This window comes from Taudactylus pleione, unplaced genomic scaffold (genome assembly GCF_031769625.1).
Source record: "Taudactylus pleione unplaced genomic scaffold, aTauple2 ptg000615l, whole genome shotgun sequence".
Classification (NCBI taxonomy): domain Eukaryota; kingdom Metazoa; phylum Chordata; class Amphibia; order Anura; family Myobatrachidae; genus Taudactylus; species Taudactylus pleione.
Genome location: NW_028285017.1, coordinates 5,043,658 through 5,063,883, shown reverse-complemented (window position 1 = coordinate 5,063,883; position 20,226 = coordinate 5,043,658). Strand labels below are relative to the sequence as shown.

Genomic DNA, 20,226 nt, shown 5'->3' with positions numbered 1-20,226 from the left:
ATGTCCCTCAAACCATTCTCGAGCAATCCATGCCATGTGGCAGGGCGTATTATACTACTAAAAGATGCCACTTCCATTGGAGAATATCGTGACTATGACTGTACCTGGCCCACAACTATGTTTAGGTGTCCAGCCATCCACAAGATGCAACAGAAAATGGGATTCATTGGACTAGGCAACCGTTTTCCATTGATCTAAGGTCCAGTAATGATACTTGCATGCTCATTGTAGGTGCTTTCAATTGTGGACAGCTATTAGCATGGGCACTCTGACTTGTCTTTACACCTTCCCATACCTTTCACATTCAACATGTTGATAAGTACCTAGTGTCTTCTTAGGTCTAAGATATCCTTTACTTTGACATGCATTATTGTTATGAGATAGCCATTATCATTTGCTTCTGGGAGTGGTCATAATGTTTTGGCTCATGGGTATATTTTGTGCTTGAGAAAGGAACACCATATATCTGAAATGTAATAAACATGGGTGATTGAGTACTGTCATTTCTTCATGCTATATTGATGACTGGATGCCTATTCCTTTCTGAGGACTTTTGTACCCCAGCAGATTGGAATGATATCAGTCCATCATCCCAATATCATTAAATTTCTCCCATCAATTCAAATATTCATTGAAGTGTTACTGTAATAAACTTCTAAAGCGAGGAAAGAACTTGTCTAAAATATTAAAAGCAAGAAACAAGGGAGCAAAATAATGTAGTAGATTAAGAGACTTCAGGGCCTGGTACTGTAAGAGGCAGCTTGGCCAAGAATGTGAGAGCATGGCCACCAGGGGCTGGCTGGCAACTTTTAGCCTGGGGGGCAAATGCATGCAGGTGGCCCTGGCAGAGGAGTAGCGTGTAGCCAGGGTGCCCCGGAGCACTTGCGTGCTTAGGCACCCCACCCCCCCTCAAGTGTTCCAGAGAGGAGGCGGGTCCATATGGAATTAATGTAAAGTAAAAATAAAGATATGGGGCAGCCCCCTGTAGTGGTGCCCATATGCAGTACACCCTGTGCCCCAGGAGAGGAGCCCCGCCACCAGTAGTGATCCTCCTATGCAGTGCCCCTTATACAGTGCCCCCAGTAGTGGTCCCCCCTGTGCAGTGCCCCTTGTGCCCCCAGCAGTAAGCACCTTATATAGTGTCCTCAGTAGTGGTACCACCTATGTAGTGCCCCCAGTAGTGCTCTCACCCTTGTAGTGCCCCCAGTAGCAGTCTCCCCCCCTTGTAGTTCCCCCAGTAGCAGTCCCCCCCTTGTAATGCCCCCAGTAGTAGCCTCCCCTTGTAGTGCCCCCAGTAGTAGTCCCCCCCCTGCAGTCCCCCCAGTAGTGCTCTCCCCCTTGTAGTGCCCCCAGTAGTGGTCCCCCCCCTCCCACAGTACATACACACACACGTAATAAATAATAATAAAAAAACCACTTACCTGAATCCCCGCTCCCGTCGTCGCCATCCGCTCCTCCGTCTGTCCTCCCGGGCCGGGTCGCTCTGCATTATGGGAGAGACGTCATATGGCGTCATAACGTCTCTCCCATTACCCACTGGAGGAGCCAGAAGATGGAGCGGCTCCTCCAGTGGGCGCAGCGGCAGTCAGTGAGAGTCTGACAGACTCTCATTGGCTGCCACTCAAAACAAACACACAGCTGCCGGAGACGGCGGCTGTGTGTTTGTAACTGTGTAGCGCTGACCGAACTCCACGGTGCAGCTGTGTCTCACAGACTGTCCGTGGGCCGCATGGTGCTGCGGCCTGGGAGGCACATGGCACCCTGCCCCCCGGCCCAGCCCGCCACGGCCCATTGTAAATACTAGGATACTCTACAGACATTATGGAAACATCAGGTCACTATTTTGGGAGCATTGCTACACTTCCTTGGCAGACAGGCTTTGGTACTTTGTAACCGGCCCTCTTTCTCTTATGAAGCAGTGTTTTCTAGTAATGGAGTATTGAATACCTAAAACGAAATGGTAGATATCAAAGGGAGAAATTTTGATCCCCTGACCCACTTGGACTAGATAGGAGAGTGCACCATAAATATAGGAACACAAGCAGCACAGCAGCGCCATCAGGTAAGCTTTGGAATTCAATAATGTGAAGAAAGACATTTACCACTTTCTAAATTATTTTAACCAAAAAGTACTATATTCCTTGAGGAAGGCCCTTGCTACACAAAACAGCTACCGGGCTAGCTAAGCAAAAACAATCAGGCAGTAACTGGCTTTAGAGTCTAGCATCTGATGAGTTCTCAGTAGTTACAGCATACAGTATGTATTATCTACACCACGGTATGGAATATGTACCAAAATAAGGGTGTTTTACGTTTCAATTTTGTTTTATTTCTTTAACTCTTCAAATTTTGATCCCACTCTATTTTTTACATTATGTCATACTGCTCTAATAGACAGTTGTAGAAAATTATTAGGGGGAGATGTACTAAGCCGTGGAGAGTGATAAAGTGGAAAGAGAGATAAAGTACCAGCCAATCAGCTCGTAATTGTCACTTTACAGGCTCCCCAAAGCTCAGTACATCTGGCCCTTAGTAAGATAACAATTAAAAATTTACAGTGTATTAATTGCTAACATATAGCTTCTGATCAGACTCTGGTATTTTCCAGCATAAAAAAAACTTGTAACTTAAAGAGTATAATTGGAGAGCAAATGGTAGCAATTTTTGCTGATGATAAAAAGATTTAGGTATCTTAATAAACAGCAACAAAAAATGTATTTGCTAGCTCTTACCATTTGTTTATGGGAGATAATTACATTGATGTCTTTTTAAATGTTCTGTCTTTTGCAAAGTAGTGTGGATGACACCTTTAAATTCCCACTGGGCAAAATAATTTCCCACTAGCAGACACGCTGTTCAGAATATGAGGCTTGGAAAACACGGATTTAATGTGAAGCACTAAAATGGATACCAGTCGAGAACAATGCATCATGAATACAGAGTACACAGAGCAGATCTCTAAAATGTAGAAGCTTACTGCTGAGAGCAATGTAAGAAGGTCACAATAAGAGCAATGCGATATTATGGAAAAAAGTTAATGGATGAAAACTTATCTTTTGGTCCATGAAAAATCAGAAGCGCACTATAATTAGCTCTGTGACAGGACAAGCTAATGTTGAGAATGTTCTATTTAAAAATAGTGTGGTTAGTGTCTTAAGGCGGGTATCCACTACCCGACAGTGAAAAGACTGAACGATAACGATATAGTTATCGTTCAGTCGTTCACTACACTGCAGGGTGCCCACACTGAACGAAATGTCGTTCAGTGCAGGCACAATCAATCATCTGCAAACATGCTGAACCTGACGATTTCGTCAGGTTGACCAGCATGTTTGAACGATGATAGATGTCTAAAAGACCAAATTTTCAAACGATGTTCAAACGATTATCGAACGATTACCAAATGATTTTATCGTTATCGTTCAATCGGTCAACTTTATCGTCTAGTGGATACCCCCCTTTACAGAGGTGAGGAGGCACAGGATCCAATTATGTAACTCCAACCCAGATTATAAAGTTTATCAATTCATGAGGAACAGTGCCTTCTTAAAATGTTCAGAAATATTAGTAAAGGGCCCCAGAGATATACACAGACACTTTGCACTTTTAATTGATTACACATTATTGCTGCCTATTCACTGCATTTATTATATATATTTATTTGAATATTTTTTAATTAATTCTTATTAATTTACTTACTTATTATTGTTCAGATTGATATTGCGTTTAAACACGATAGGCGCTCATTATCATTATCAGTTATTTTTATAGCGCACACATATTCCGCAGCGCTTTACAGAGGATATTTGGCCATTCACATCAGTCCCTGCCCCAGTGGAGCTTACAATCTATGTTCCCTATCACATGCACACACACATACACACTAGGGTTAATTTTTGTTGGGAGCCAATTAACCTACCAGTATATTTTTGGAGTGTGGGAGGAAACCGGAGTACCCGGAGGAAACCCACGCAAGCACAGGGAGAATATACAAACTCCACACAGTTAGGGAGTGTGCTGCATTACTACCTCAGTGCTGTGAGGCAGTAATGCTACCATTACACCGTCTGTGCTGCCCATCCATATATTGTGGTGAGAGGGGTTGTCTCTCACCTGAATTGCCCACATTCTGGTGGGATTAGCTCACTCCAGGGGAGGGTGGAGTGAAACCTGTGCATTATGCATTAGCAGTGGAGGTGTGGAATTCCAGGTTTTCACATTTCCACAGACCCAGCTGAAATAATCATTGGAGCACAGGAAGGGTTTAAAAATCTCACACACCTAATGGTCCTTGCTCCTGATGTTGGATAAGCTGGCCAGGTGATAGGCCAGGGGGTGATGGTTATCAATATGGTGCCAAGACCTGGAAGGTCCACAGATATTGCAACTGCTGATTGTTAAACCCAAGGAGTGCTGGGACATTTACTTTTATGTTTATTCACTTATTTTCTGTTATGTGCCTGTGAGTCTCCAGGCCTATGCTCACGTATGCTAAGGTGCAGTGTTGGCCACCATTTAAAAGACACTGCTGCACCGAGTGCCTGCCTGTCTGGAGTCCTCATTTCTATACCCCGTGTTACTATATATATTCATTCTTATTTTACCTTTCAAAATGGCCTCTAATGTGAGTGTGAACGGATGACCAATACAAAACTATAGAGCTCCTAACCGAATAGGTTAAAGGCAACTCACAATAATAGCATACAAATTTTATATAATTTATATGCAGAGAACACTATACACAGTATTTTCTATTTTGTCTTTATAAAGATAAAAGTACTCCCAGCGCTGTATGCACACAAATGGTGGGAACCTCCACTAAGGGGGCTAGTTCAGTATGGTTGCAGCACAGACTGCAAACAAATTCTGTGTACATTTGTGACAATCACAACCTTAGAAATAAAAGTAAACAGTCTGCACATCCACTAATACTTGACCCTCTCAAAGTGCCATGATATATGTGGGAATCGATTGGTATAAAAAATGTATCATAAACTGTCTGATGGTGTCACAGTATGAATCTATGAGAATATATATGTTACATTATCTAGTGTGCTCACAACACAAACATAGGATTGTCAAGATATTAAAAACTGTAGATTTAATATACCATAAAAACTAACATATAAATAAAAAAAAAAAAAAAAAAAATTGAAATGAGAAAAGACACATGTAGTATCACATATTATTGAGCATATGCCCATAGAGACCTATGGTGAATTTCAATAGTAAAATTGTTGCAGACCACATGGATAACAAGCAATAAAAATAGGTCTCTGAATGAAAAGTCCCGTCATTGTGGATACATTTCTGTGAAAGTGTGTCAAAGAGTACTCTCCGGCTATATAAGTTTAAGTCAGACCAACAAGGTGGTGAATGTAACTTGTCACAGGTACATAACAGCCTTCCTTGCGAATTAATATTGAAAAGATCCAGCATAGACTTATATTCCTATATTAAAGGAATGTAGTTACTCACAGAACCTCCTGTGGTCCGGAACAGTTGTAACCGTTTACATCAATATACTCACAATTCCAGTGGCTCTGATCCTTATGTTAGGCAATCAATGGCTGGATAATTCAGCTGGTTAGGTGTTGTAATATCCTTGCCAGTGGCAGCACTCGGGAGTAGAGTATGTCCGTGTAATGCGGGGGACCCCCTGCCGGTCATACACCCGGGAGCCGTGGGCTAATGAATCACCAGCGTTGATGTCAATATTGCCAGGAAAGTGCTCCGTAGCCTTATTGGAGGTGTTGAATCACAATCACCACTAATGTAGGTGACTGACAACCAGTCAGCACTCCAGCTATAGCCGGGCTGGCTTAGTGCGGCAAGTGCGCCGTCAATATAGTATCCGGCCATTTTCCAGTCGTTTTTACAGGCGCAGACACCGGAGCCATTGTGGGACTCCGGAGAGGCAAGTTTTATGGATGCAGGGTGTGCGGTTCGGGCCCCCCCTGGATCCAGGGGCCCGTGTGCTCTGCATACCCTGCACCCATTATAAATACGCTTCTGGACACTAGAAAAGAGGAAATCTGTTTATAACACTAGTGCTAGAGTATAGCTCATCCTTTGGGTTTTCAGGGGGGGGGGGGGGGGACATTCCTATTAAGTTTGAGATATTTACAAAAAAAACCTAAATTGAATTACTCAACACATTTTTTATACGAGACAATTCACAAACCAAGTTACAGTTGTGCAGTGAACTCTTGTTCTTCAAGTTTCTCCTACCTGTGTAGTAGATCTGCCTCCTCACTGTAAGCAGCACGTGACCGTTCCGAGCTGCAGTTGTCATTAAATCAAGGACCTGCTTATGGGACTTTCCTTTCACAGGAACTCCATCAATACAGATTAGTTCATCAGCAGCACGAAGACGTCCATCTTTTTCTGCTGCTCCTAATGGAATGATGGCCCCAATGTAAATCTGCAAGCAGGGAAGGAACAGGGGAATGGTTATTACAGTGATTTATTACAGTCAGTACTAAGTAGAAAACAATACAGATGTGACACTGATACAAACAATAAGTTATATTAGAGAAATAGTACTAGGTTCACATAGTAAGTTCACATAACCATTGGCATTATCCACATTTTTCTTTTTTTTTAAATTACTAGTATAAAGGCATCTAAAATGCAAACTTGGATGATTCTTGGGTGGATTTGAGTTTCTTGAGTGTCTGCAGAATGTCTAATGCATTGAAATGCATAAAAATGGAACAAGTAGCATTCTGAAAAACAGAAACTATAAGCAACGTAGTGCAATGCAAGAAGGACAGGTGTGAAATCTAGTAATCTGCCTAGAGTTCTTATGGTTCATGGGAACATAAAACACTGAATCACTGACATAATGTCACTCATCCAGTGTTTATAATGCCTCATGGCACCCTCACAAGATACACTGGCTACTGACATGAAATAGAAGCAGCTTCTTACATAAGCACCTGGTAGCTGATTTTACTTTATGTCAGATGCAGGGCTGTGTAGTTGGAGTCAGACAAGTTTGGGTGGAGTCAAAGTCAGACAGTTGTAAATTAAAGTTGGAGTCAAAGGTTTGGCATACTAACTCCACAGCCCTGGTACACTGGGAGTGTATCACTTGGTTGTAAAGTCACAGCCAAGGTTCACACTTCCAGACCAAGGTGCAGAGGATGTTGCTCAGCTCCACCTTAAAAAGTTACATAGCAGGGATCTGACGGGATGGGTACGAAATGCAGACAGTCGAAATCCCGGCGATCAGAATCCCGACAGGGTTAACATATCGACAGTTGCTGGTCGGTATGCTAACCCTCCCCTAACTTTCCCTCTTTGGTGCCTAACCCTAACCTCCCCCCATAGTGCCTGAACCTAACATCCCCCCCCCCTTAGTGCCTGAACCTAACATCCCCCCCCCCCCTTAGTGCCGAAACCTAACATCCCCCCCCCTTAGTGCCGAAACCTAACCCCCCCCTTAGTGCCGAAACCTAACCCCCCCCTTAGTGCCGAAACCTAACCCTCCCACTAGTGCCTAGCCCTAACCCCCAAACCTAACCCTCCCCCTAACCCTGCTACTTACCTTTGGAATCCCGGCGGTCGGGACGCCGGCACCTGGATTCTGACTGCGTTGGGATTCCAGTGCCAGTAATGTAAGCATCGGCATATACAGTCAGGTGCATAAATATTGGGACATTGACAGAATTTTCATATTTTGGCCTCTATTCACCACCACAATGGTATTGAAATGAAAAACAAGATGTGCTTTAACTGCAGACTTTCAGATTTAATTTGAGGGTAATTACATCCAAATCAGGTGAACGGTGTAGGAATTACAACGGTTTCTATATGTGCCTCCCACTTTTTAAGGGGCCAAAAGTAATGAGACTATCAACTCAAAAGCTATTTCATGGACAGGTGTGGGCTATTCCCTCATTATTTCATTATCAATTAAGCAGGTAAAAGGTCTGGAGTTGATTCTAGGTATGACATTTGCATTTGGAATAAGTTGCTGTCGACTCTCAATATGAGATCCAAAGAGATGCCACTATCAGTGAAGCAAGGCATCATTAGGCTGAAAAATCAAAACAAACCCATCAGAGAGATAGCAAAAACATTAGGTGTGGCCAAATCAACTGTTTGGAACATTCTTAAAAAGAAAGAACGCACCGGAGAGCTCAGCAACACCAAAAGACCCGGAAGACCACAGAAAACAACTGTGGTGTATGACAAAAGAATTGCGGAGTTTTTGCCGTCACAATGGCAAAAACACATAGGTTAGTGAACTTAACACAGATCCTATGTGTTTTCGGACTAATAATACTATAATAATAATAATACTAATAATACTATTTGTTCATCCAAACAGATAGGAAACATTTTTCAACCCCGAAAATATATACTTGTCAAATTGGATACCGGCCTAAGCCTGCCAGAAAACCATTAGTTATAAAACCAAAAAAGAAAAATAAATACTGAAAAACACACAGTCATGCCATTAGGACATCAAAAGGATGCCATAGTACAGCGGTGGCCAACCTGTGGCTCTTCTATTGTTATGATGCGGCTCCCCTGACTGACACTGACTGCCTTCTCTGATAGGCGAGCAGCTGTTCAGAGGAGGCTCGTCCTTTGTTGCAGCACTCTGCTCCACTCCAGAGGCATGTATGGGCAATGTGGTGATGTCGAACAGGAGGCGCAGCTCATCTTGTGACTAAACCTGCGCCAGAGCCTACCTATGTGACATAGACAGTCGCAACAGGACAAGTGCTGTGGTTTTTTTTTTTTTTAAATATTTATTTTATTTGTGACATGTGGGGGGGCTGGAGTGGCCCGTGGGGTGGGATGGAGTGTGGGGGTGGGATGGAGTGTGGGGGTGGGATGGAGTGTGGGGGAAGGTGGCTGGACAGTAGTGGCCCGGTGAGAGAGCTGGGGGGTTGGAGTGGCACATGAGGGTCTGCTGGAGTGACATATGGGGGGCTGAAGTGACAGATGAGAGGCTGCTGAAGTGACACATGAAGAGGACTGAAGTGACACCAGGGGGGTTGGATTGCATTATGTGAATCTGTTTTTTTTTTTTTTCCCAATGTAATTATTGTGGATGTGGCTTTTTCAGTGCATTTTACGTCATAATCTCCCAGGATGGTCGGGAGTCTCTCGAAAATCGGGCGGCGATCCTGGCCCCCCAGAAGAGTGGGCAAGTCTCCAAGCCGCCGCCATGTATCATCACATCACTAAAAGGAATTGTATATCTAAGTAGAATTAAAGGCCAATTATGTCTTTTAACAGTCTTTAGTTGGTACAGCATAGAAGTAAGAGGAGCCATCTGTATTGTAACTGGTAGCATCAGATTGGAGTAAGCTGAGCAGTAATTGCATACATAAAGATCAGGGCTAGTTTTCAGCAGGAACAAGCAGGAACAGTTCCTGAACCTCTCATTAACTAGGACATAATATCCTGGGCCAAAATGTATTTTCCATAATATGTTATTTTAAAGGCCCTTTTTTGTGTTTTTTTTTCTAAATACTATATAGTATGTATGTATATATAAAATTTAAAATAGTTTTTCTATAGTTCCAGCCCCTGTAGCTCCACCCAAAGCTCCTGAACCTATTGTTCCAGAAAAATAGCCTGATAAAGACCATAGTTGAACTGCTACTGGTCTCTGGGCCTGATTCAGACCCGGTCGCAAGCGCTGAGCACCCGCAACCAGGTCGATGTTTGTCCACTGGGCATTCGCACGATGGAGCCGGCTCCGTCGTGCGCATGCGCGAGACCCGGCTAGCGACGGTGCTCCGTCGCTCCGGGTTTTGCACCAAAGGGGGCGAGCTGTCGATGGTGAATGACAGCTCGCCCCCTTTGGTGGGCGGGCCGGGGGGGTGGCCGGCCAAACGGAGGCATTCCCAACGGAACGCTTGCCGTTTGGGGGCGGCCCCACTGACATCATCAGTGGTGTCAGTGGGAGAGCTTCCGGCTCTGTTAGAGCCGAAAGCTCTCTGGGGCTTGCGGCCACGATACCTACCACAAGGTCTCGTCGCAAGCCCGATGGTTGCGATGGTCTTGACCATCGCGACCATCAACCTGGCCGCTCGCTATACCCACAGCTATGCGAGCGGCCAGGAGGCCGCTCCAAAAAAACCCCCAAAATTCAGATTCAGAGCGTCAGTCTCTGAATCAGGCCCTCTGTCTCAACATTGGGGAAGTGTGCCAAATAAAAGCAGGGGTACACCAATAATGTTGCTACTTGCAGGGGGCTCAGTTATACACGTATATGAAACTTAAAAACCTTCATAACGCAACCAAGAACCAAAGAAAACATTAAGTAATTGATAAGTCCCCAGTGAAAAGTTGAATATGCTATTAATTTCGATAAATATTTGCAAGCAAATACGAATGAACATAAGGTTCAATCACTTTTCAAATACATGAAACCAGCTAAACATATGTATTAAACAGAGCCATGCATCAATAATATTGTAATCCTCGGGTCAAACTCAATGTTCTATCTCTGCTCTGTAGAAATGAGAATATCCAGCAAACACCAGTTATGTATAGAAACTCTCAAGGAGACTCATTCAGAGTAGCCTGCAGCATTGTGAGATTGATGGTATAGATCATTCTATTCTTCCTTTCCCTCGTTATTCATCTAAGGGATTAGGGCTTTAAAGGAATTATTTCTCTTATGGTCATCATAAAAATACGATTTTTACTCAGAGTCCATCTGGGGGATGCCATTACCTCTGGGTTATGTATAGTGAGCTGTGGAGTTGGGCACTAACTAAGACCAGCTCCCACCTCCTATATAACCCCTCCCCTTCCACCAGAACCTCAGTCTATGTTTAACAAAGGTGGAGAAAGAACCACGGAAGAACTGAGAAAACCAGAAAACCAACAGGTCACTAGTATGAAACCAAACAAGGGAGGGGATCCCAGCATCCCCCAGATGGACTCCAAGGAAGAGATATTACGGTGAGTAAATATTGTATTTCCTTTATCCTCCATCTGGGGGAGGTCTTTACCTCTGGGATCTACCAAAGCTATGGGAACCTTGTCTGAGAACAATAGTTCTGTATCATTGCTTATTAAGATTTTCACCCTTTCCCTTGTTTTATTTTTACTTTTGCGATTCCTTTCTAAAAATACTCAAAATAATAATACGCAATGAATGTAATGTCTACATAGACAGGAATCAGCTATATGTCAACTTTGCAATTTTTCTTGAATCATATTTGTACTTGAACTATATTCTTCTAGAGAAACATAATTTTAAATGACTTTAATAAAAGTTAAATTTAATTTGTATAACATTACACACAAGAGTGCCCTAGAAAAAGAGCCTTTTCTTTCTCTTATTATTTATACATAACCTCCTGGCTCTAGGGAGCACCGCCAACTAAAGTGATTTGCAACCCGGTATGGGCTCATATATGTAGTTTATGTTGGCTAACAATACATGATTACTATATCAAACTTTTCTGTGTGGATTTCTCTCTTTTTCTTCTTATATAATCTACCAAAGCAAATCAATTTAAGTGGGGGGAGCATCGGAACCGATCGCTCGAAAAACTTTCGCCCAACAAATGTATGGAAGCGGTAACATTTTCAGTACAAAACAATGTATGTTACTGCCTAAATTCCTAAAGAAGTGCAGTAAAGTTGCTTATATATCTCTACGAATGCTATAAGACCAGCATATATCACCAGGTTAACTACCAAAAGTAATAATCCTAGTTTAACTGCTTATCTGATAAGAAACAGCCATTCCCTTGTAATTTGCAGTGAGTCTCAACGAAGACAGAATCCAGCAGCGCCAGAATAGTGTTTGGGGCGGACGAGGTCTATGAAGCCCCGTGAGCCTGCTGTCACTCAAAAGCATGGGGGCATGACTAGACATGCCTGATTCAGTTAGGACGGCTGACGTAATCATAGACGTTCCCTAGCCTCCAAAGTCTCCCTTCGAAGATCCGCAGGCTTTGCCTGATGTACAGCGGCTCTTAGTGATGTCGCCATGTGCAGCGATGGCGCGTCATGAGAGCGTGGCCAACGAGCAACCCTCTCCAAAAAGCCGGCTGCATGCTCTATTCTGAAACACCTACAGCTGCTGACACGTGAGTATTAACATGTCCGGCCGCTCTGCTAACGCAGAGTGCTGGGAAGCTGTGATACAGCAAACAAGATTTTTACATGTAACAAGTAGGGATGTGCAGGCTCGGTTCCGTTCGTTTTTTTTTACCGAATCTTATTGGCTATCCAAAACTCGTGACAGCTGAAACCCAATAAAATTCGGGAAAAAAAAACAAACGGAACCGAGTAGAACCGAGCCAGCACATCCCTAGTAACAAGCTTATCTTTTTGCCAGCGGCCCCCTCAGATGTGTGTCTGGTATGGAGAGAGTCCCTTAGACTACTATATGTTGTTTGGTGACTCTCCCAGAGTCTTTAGAGTGGGACACAGGGTTCACACAAAACCTCTATTTCTATCTAACTCCCACTCTACTAGTGCTCGTCACCTATTGCCAGGGACTAAGCACCCAACCAAGAGAGAAAAATAAAGAAATGAAACCTAATCAAAAAGCTAGGACCTATCCAGTGCCTTACTCCAAGGCACTAAAAACAATACCGAGGTTCTAGTGGAAGGGGAGGGGTTATATAGGGGGTGGGAGCCCTTTTTAATTAGTTAGTGCACGACTCCACATCTCACCATACATAACCCAGAGGTAATGGCACCCCCAGATGGATGATAAAGGAATAAGCAAAAGCCCCACAAAATAACCTCAAAGATAAAAGCCTTCAGCCCGCAAAACAATGGGCCTGATACAGCGTTGGAATTAAATTGTGCGTTTGTTGTTCCCGAAAAACACGTACAAAGAAATGCATGTATTTGCTTACGTCCTTGTACGTGCGACGGGTTGTTACTAGTCATCATCAGTGCACCCTTGCACATACCCTTTACTAGGTGCAATGGACAGGTCTATAGCTAGGCATATATTCTCTTATATCCAACTCTGCATAGCTTACAGTTGTGGTAACATGCCCTCAGTGAACTTTGCAAACATGAGAATACCCTGCTACAATCCATTGCATCTGCTATTTTAGATGTGATGGACAGCCATATAACTCTGCGTCGCCTGTACTTGGTTGTGGTCAGTAATGGCACATGTGCAGTGCGAGATCACGTAATACATCCTCCACAAGCAGGCACGTGCTAACACTGCATTTCCCCAATATGGTTAATTGTGTATATTATTACCATTGTAAGCTTGTAATATAAAATATATGCCAATCTTGAGCAGTGATGCCTGCAGCATGTTTAAGTCTCCAGGCAAAGGTGGCAGCACTGTTCAATATCTTTTGAATGTGTTTAGACAAGTGCAGTTAATGTTTCTAACTTGAAAACCATCCATGTTGACGCACAAATAAATAAGTCACTATCTGTTTTTTGAGGGGATCTGTATGTACTCAGGTAATCCAGTTGTGGCCTGTTAGGAGTCCTGAGATCGCCTAGATGGAGCATTCCTTAATTATACGTAGAGCAAGACTGGCTTTCTGTCTATCACTGTCCGTTGTGTCACTCATCTCTTTGTATATTGTAACTCTTGACCCCTTCCAACAGGTACAAAATGCTCTGCTCCTGGACTTCCCACCTAATTTATGAATGCAGTCACCTGTGTTGAACTAGTTAATTGATAAGAAAGATGTCCTAAAGGGCCCCATACATCAGAGATGGATTGCAGCAATCGTGCAATTTGCAATCGATTGTGTATAAAAATCTGCAATGTATGGGCTTCACAGATCGCAGATTGCAACCAAAAAGTGATTGGAATTGTTTAATCAGATTGTCCAACATGTTGGATTTCACAGATCGATTGGGGCTGTAGATTGCTAGTGTATGGACATGATCAGCAGATTTGCAGACCGTTTCTAGCAAAATGATGGGCCTTTCAAGATTGCCAGATCTGTGTTTGCTGCAATCGATCTGCAAATCACTGAAAAAGATCTGTAGTGTATGGGTGCAGATTGCTTGATTGGGAAATCCTAAGATCGGGCAATAAATCTTCAAATTGTTCAATTGTGGTTTTCAGATTGCTGATGTATGGGGGCCTTTACACAAGGGGATACAACAATCAATTAAGAAGGTAGTCCAGGAGCAGAGCATTTGGTACCTAATGGAACGGGTCATGTTGGAGGGTCTGCATAACTGTTGATTATGAATTTCGACATTATGACTACATATCTATACATACTGTATATAGAGAGACTACTTTTTTTTTACTTTCACAGATATAAGGGATGCATTATTAATATTTACAGAGATAGTAAGAAGCATTCATACTAAGGCCCGTATTCAATTTGAGGCGAAAAGTCTGGACTTTTCGCCTCCTTCGCCTGTTTTCCCGGAGGAAAAGTATCGCGCGCGTGCCCGCTATTCCCCGTATTCAATTCCAAAGTAGGCGAAATCGGGAACAGGCGAAACTTGTATCGGCAAAAAATTACGGGAATTTTCAGGAAATAATTGTAGGACCCCCCCTAAAGATGTCCAGACCTGGGGAATCACTATGGGTACCCCCGTTTTTGCCTGCAGAAGAAAGTCGGCTTTTTAAATAGATGCGGCAGGTGGTTATTTTTCCCGACATTGAAGTGATGCAGAAGAGCACTTAGGTTTTTATATTCATTTTTAAAAGTGGTCCCATGAAATTTGGGGGACATGAAAATGGGGGTAAGCATATTTTTAAGTCCCTAAAGGTAATTTTTTAAACTCTTCACAAAATACACCTGCTGCTACTCTGCGCAATGAAAAAAACACCTGCCACATACTTGGGGACCCCACCAGAATTCATTTAGTTTGGCATTTTGTTTTCACTTTTTTTTTTTCACCCCAAAATGTAAAATATTTTTTTTGGCACATTTCGTTTTAAGGGGGCATTCCCAAGGGTGCAGGCTATTTTTTTTTAAGCCTGCACCCCTAAACCCCAAATCTGCACTTTTTTTCACCTGCTATTGGTAATTGACAAATTATCCCTGTTTTTTTTAAATGACCTATCACCACATTTACGAAATAAAAAACGTGAATTTTCGGGAAATATGCCTGGGACCCCCCTAAAGATGTCCAGATATGGGGGATCACTATGGGTACCCCCATTTTTGCCTGCTGAAGGAAGTCGGGGTTTGTAATAGCCGCGCAAGGTGCAATTTTGCGGCTATGAAGAAGTGGTAAAGAATAGCACTTAGGAATAGTTATTTTCCCCCAAAAAATATTCTATCAAATTTGGGGTACATGAAAATGGAGGTAAGCATATTTTTAAGTCCCTAAAGTTATTTTAAAAAATCTGCAAAATTGCACCTGCCGCTTGTCCCTGCAATGAAGAAAACACCTGCCGCATACATGGGGACCCGACCTGAATTAATGTAGATAGTTTGGCACTTTGTTCCCCTTTTTTTTCATTACCCCCAAAATTAAACAGAATTTTTTGGCGGTGTCCCGATTATTTTTAAACTTTTTTGACGCAGTTTACCTTTAGGGGACTGTCTTAAGGCTGCACGGGGGTTCCCGCAATGTTGTGCCCCAAAACCGCAATACTGCACTTTTTTACCCCTGCTATTCATAGGCGAAACATTTTCGCCTATTACTTTGCATTGACTTTCTGCCTAGGCGAAAAGTCTTCCAAATTGAATACGGAGTTATCTCAAAACAGGCGAAAAAGACGTCATCGCCGAAAAAGTATCGCAGAAACTAACTTTTCGCCTCAAATTGAATACGGCCCTAAGCTGCATGATTTTTATCTCCCATGCACACACCGAGTATTCGATCACTACTTCTTGGCTTAGGCCAGTGGTTCCCAAACTTTCTCAGTTTGAGGCACCCTTAGTTTCTCCATATTTTTTCAAGGCACCGTTAAGCCAAAAATATTACCAAGCAGTCCCGTTTTTTAAGTGGTTGGGTCAAAATAACATAATAAGTAATTAAAAAGAAAGAGAAAAACTGTGCTATTCTTACCCATTGCCCCCTCCGTCCCTCTCCCATTGCCCCCTCCGTCCCTCTCCCATTGCCCCCTCCGTCCCTCTCCCATTGCACTTTCATGTCTCTTCCTTTGCTCCCTCCATGGGGGGCATTCAACTATTCAATTAGCGGGGATTCCCGCAGTCGGACTGAACCTCACAGCTCATGTAGGTCCGAGGTAAAGTCAGCAGCAAAAACACCAAATTGGGCTCGAGTCCCGATTTTTCAGCATGGCAAAAAGGCTATTTAATTGAATAGCCTTCCCCCGCGCTGCAGGGATTTTGGATGCCAATTAGTTGCGGGGGTAAACCCTGCGGCTAACTGAATACCCCCCATGTCTCTCCCTTTGCCCCTCCATGTCTCTCCATTTGCCTCCTCCATGTCCCCCCCCTTACTTACCTTTAGTTGTGATTACCAGCCCCGTTCTGCAGCATCACTCCTCATATCAGTCACTTCCTGTCTGTTCTCCCACAACGCATTCCGTTGTAGGACCCCATTATACACTGCCTGTCACTTTACAGTGACTGCTCTCCCACCCCGCTGCTCCACCCTACTCCGCGCCACCAATCCCTCTCCCACACAAAAAAATAATACACTGGGTGATCTCTTTAGGCCACCAACCGCTAAGGCACCCGAGGGAGCCACGTCGCACAGTTTGGGAACCACTGGCTTAAGCTATAAATTTGTAAATTCTCATCTCTATGCTATTAAAGTACTGACAGTCATCCAGTGGGCCAAGAGTAGCACAACATAGTGACATGGCAGTGCCTATTGCGCCCTGAGGGAAGATTAGGAGGATGATTACATACTGTTATCCAAGTGCACTCGGTTTCAAAAGAATGATAGAAAAGAGGCAGAGCAACTGAAAAAAAAACAAAAGAAATATGCCCGCGCTCAGTTTTACCCATATCATACATGGTACCAGCAGCATGGCAATATTAATGCCATATATGTATACAAAACAGAAAAACTTTTGCTATCGGCGCTAACAATAATATACTACAAATTTATGTGTGTGCAGCAAATAAAACAAAGGGGATTTTGTCATGATTTGATCAAAAGCATTTAAGCCTGCAGCCCAGCATCAAGGGACCCCATTTTTCTGCAGAGCAACTGAAAAGCCATAAAACCAAGATTATTAAAAAAAATGCTAAAAAGAGACACATATGGAGTGAAAACGTGCTCATAAATATGAATAGTGTATGCGTATCATATATAATAGCAATAAAGCCAGAGAGTTTATTTCCTTATCGGCTGTGAGGAACGCACTCCTACTGCATACTAAAACTTTTGAGCGGCATAAAAAAAATAATGCTACAGTTTATACTTTGAGTTAATTCATATAATACAGAGATTGTTTAATTAGTTTGCTTGATATGTTAATTATTTATAGCTTGCTTGATATGTCCATCAATTCTTGGGTCATGTTATTTAACATGTTATCATATGCTCCTAATTGCATTTGGCGACTATTATATGGCAGTTATTTGCCCGGCATTACTGTTCACTTGTCATTCACAGAGCAAGTAGTGCTGTATTACTATGCTGTGCAGTGAAAATAAATTGAAGTCAAATGATAATATGTACCTTAGTTTGGATAATTCCTTAATTCTTCACACCTTCTACCCATTTGATAAATACTTACAGAGATGAAGAGGTATTTGGTAAATAATGACAAGCTTAAGAGGATAAACAGTGTTTTGTATATACAGTATACCAACAAAAGTGGGTATTGATCAAATGTTTATGGATACAATTCCAAAAAGGTCACACACTATGATGAGTGTTCCCATCAGTGGAGTAACTATAAATTTTGCTTCCCCTGGTAAAAAGTTCCAGATGCGCCCCTCCCCCCCATAGAACAAACACACCCAAAGATAAGGTGTGTGGTTTCATGATACAGTAATGACCCTTATGACACAATAATATGAGATATGGTAAGAACTTACCTTTGTTATCTCTATTTCTACGAAGTCCATAGGGTTCCACAGGATACCTTGGGTATAGGTGTGACATCAGTCATCGGGCACCATAGAGTTAAGCTTTCAGCCTCCCAGGATGCACTAGGGTCCCCCTCCTATACCCCGCCCCCGAGCCAAGGCACCTCAGTTAGTTACCAAGCCATAGGCCGGAGGAGGAGAAGGAAGAGAGAGAAAGAAGATCTGGATACACACAAGAATCACACTCTCACCAGAGGGAGATGGAAAAACCAGTGACCAGAACAAAGCCCATCTGCAGCACAGGTGCGACAGGGCGGGAGTCCTGTGGAACCCTATGGACTTCGTAGAAATAGAGATAACAAAGGTAAGTTCTTACCATATCTCATATTTTCTACTTCAGGGTCCATAGGGTATCCACAGGATACCTTGGGGATGTCCCAAAGCAGTATCCTTTAAGGGTGGGGATGCTCCTGTGCTGAAACGAGAATCCGCTGCCCGAAGGAAGCATCCTGAGAGGCGAAGGTGTCAAACCTGTAATACCTCACGAAGGTATGGACAGAGGACCACGTAGCAGCCTTGCAGATCTGGACTGCAGAGGCACCACGTCGAGCTGCCCACGAAGGACCCACAGACCTAGTGGAATGAGCCTTCAGAGAAGGAGGAACCGGCAGACCTTCATGAAGATAAGCTTCAGAAATAGCCATACAGATCCAGGCTGCCAAAGTTTGCTTTGAAGCAGGCCAACCCTTTTTACGGAAGCCATAGAGGACAAACAAGGCGTCCGACTTCCTAAACGAAGAAGTGCGGTCAACATAAGTCCTTAAGGCCCGCACAACACCCAAAGTGGCCACACCCACTGAAAGACCAGGTGAGTTAAAGGCCGGAACAACTATTTCCTCGTTAACATGAAAATGGGAAACAACTTTGGGAAGAAATTCAGGCAGAGTGCGGAGCACTGCCCTGTTCCCATGAAAAATCAAGAAAGGGGGTCTACAAGAAAGAGCCCCTAAATCAGAAACACGTCTGGCCGAAGCTATGGCCAGAAGGAAAACAGTCTTAGCTGTTAGCCATTTAAGATCCACTGAGCCCAGTGGTTCAAACGGCGGTCCCTGGAGAGCCCTCAGGACCACAGCCAAATCCCAAGGTGCCACAGGTGGAACAAAGGGCGGCTGAATGCGGAGAACACCTTGCATAAAGGTGCGCACATCCGGGATTGTAGCAATCCTACCGTGAAACCAGACAGACAGGGCCGAAACCTGTACCTTCAAAGAAGCAAGGCGAAGCCCATGATCTAGTCCCGCTTGTAGGAAGGCGAGTATCCGAGACAGACGAAACTCCCGCGGTGCATAACCTCTCGGTCGACACCACTGGAAGAACGTATGCCACACACGATGGTATATCCTCGCGGAAGACTGTTTCCGAGCTCGTAACATGGTACGCACTACAGAGCTGGAAAACCCCCTGGACCTCAACATGGCTGTCTCAACAGCTACGCCGTCAAAGACAGCCGAGTCAGGTCCGGGTGAAGACAAGGACCCTGTGACAGAAGGTCCGGTCATAGCGGCAACCGCAGAACACTGTCCACGGACAGACCCTGAAGTTCTGAGAACCAGTGCCGTCTGGGCCACGTGGGAGCTATCAACAGGAGCGTCCCTCCTTCCTGTTTGAATTTCCGGATTACCCGTGGAAGAAGGGAAACCGGAGGAAACAGGTAAGCGAACCGGAACGTCCACCGGACGGACAGAGCATCCACCAGAGACGCCTCTTCGTCTCTTGTGCGAGACCCGTACACCGGCAACTTGTTGTTGTGCCGGGACGCCATGAGGTCGATCTCTGGAAGACCCCACTTGTCCACCAGCAGTTGAAAAACGTCCAGGTGCAGGGACCATTCCCCCGGATGAACGTCCTGGCGACTTAGAAAGTCCGCCTCCCAATTTAGCACTCCCGGGATGAAGACAGCTGATATGGCCGGCAGATTGCGCTCCGCCCATACCAGGATCCGAGACAGCTCTACGAGAGTCGCCCAACTTCGGGTTCCTCCTTGCCGGTTTATGTAGGCCACGGTGGGAGCGTTGTCTGACTGGACCTGCACTGGGCGACCCTGGAGAACCCGATGTGCCTGCTGGAGAGCATTGAAGACCGCACGGAGTTCCAAGATATTTATTGGAAGTTCCGCTTCTGTCAGAGTCCACCTGCCCTGGAACAAGAGTGGACCCGAAACTGCTCCCCAGCCCCGAAGACTGGCGTCCGTTGTCAACAGGACCCAATTTGGTACCCAGAACGGACGTCCCTTGGTGAGATGGGTCGTCTGCAACCACCA

At 44.1% G+C, this 20,226-nt stretch overlaps 1 protein-coding gene across 2 annotated transcripts in view; it reads right to left on the bottom strand.

Annotated features, from left to right (window-relative positions):
• Positions 1-20,226, bottom strand: part of MAGI3 (membrane associated guanylate kinase, WW and PDZ domain containing 3) — a 378,672-nt gene that overhangs the window by 61,936 nt on the left and 296,510 nt on the right. For both annotated transcript variants that reach the window (XM_088454430.1, XM_088454431.1), the window contains exon 14: positions 6,232-6,424. In XM_088454430.1, coding sequence (XP_088310556.1) covers positions 6,232-6,424 — 193 coding nt within the window. The remainder of the gene's footprint in view (positions 1-6,231; positions 6,425-20,226) is intronic.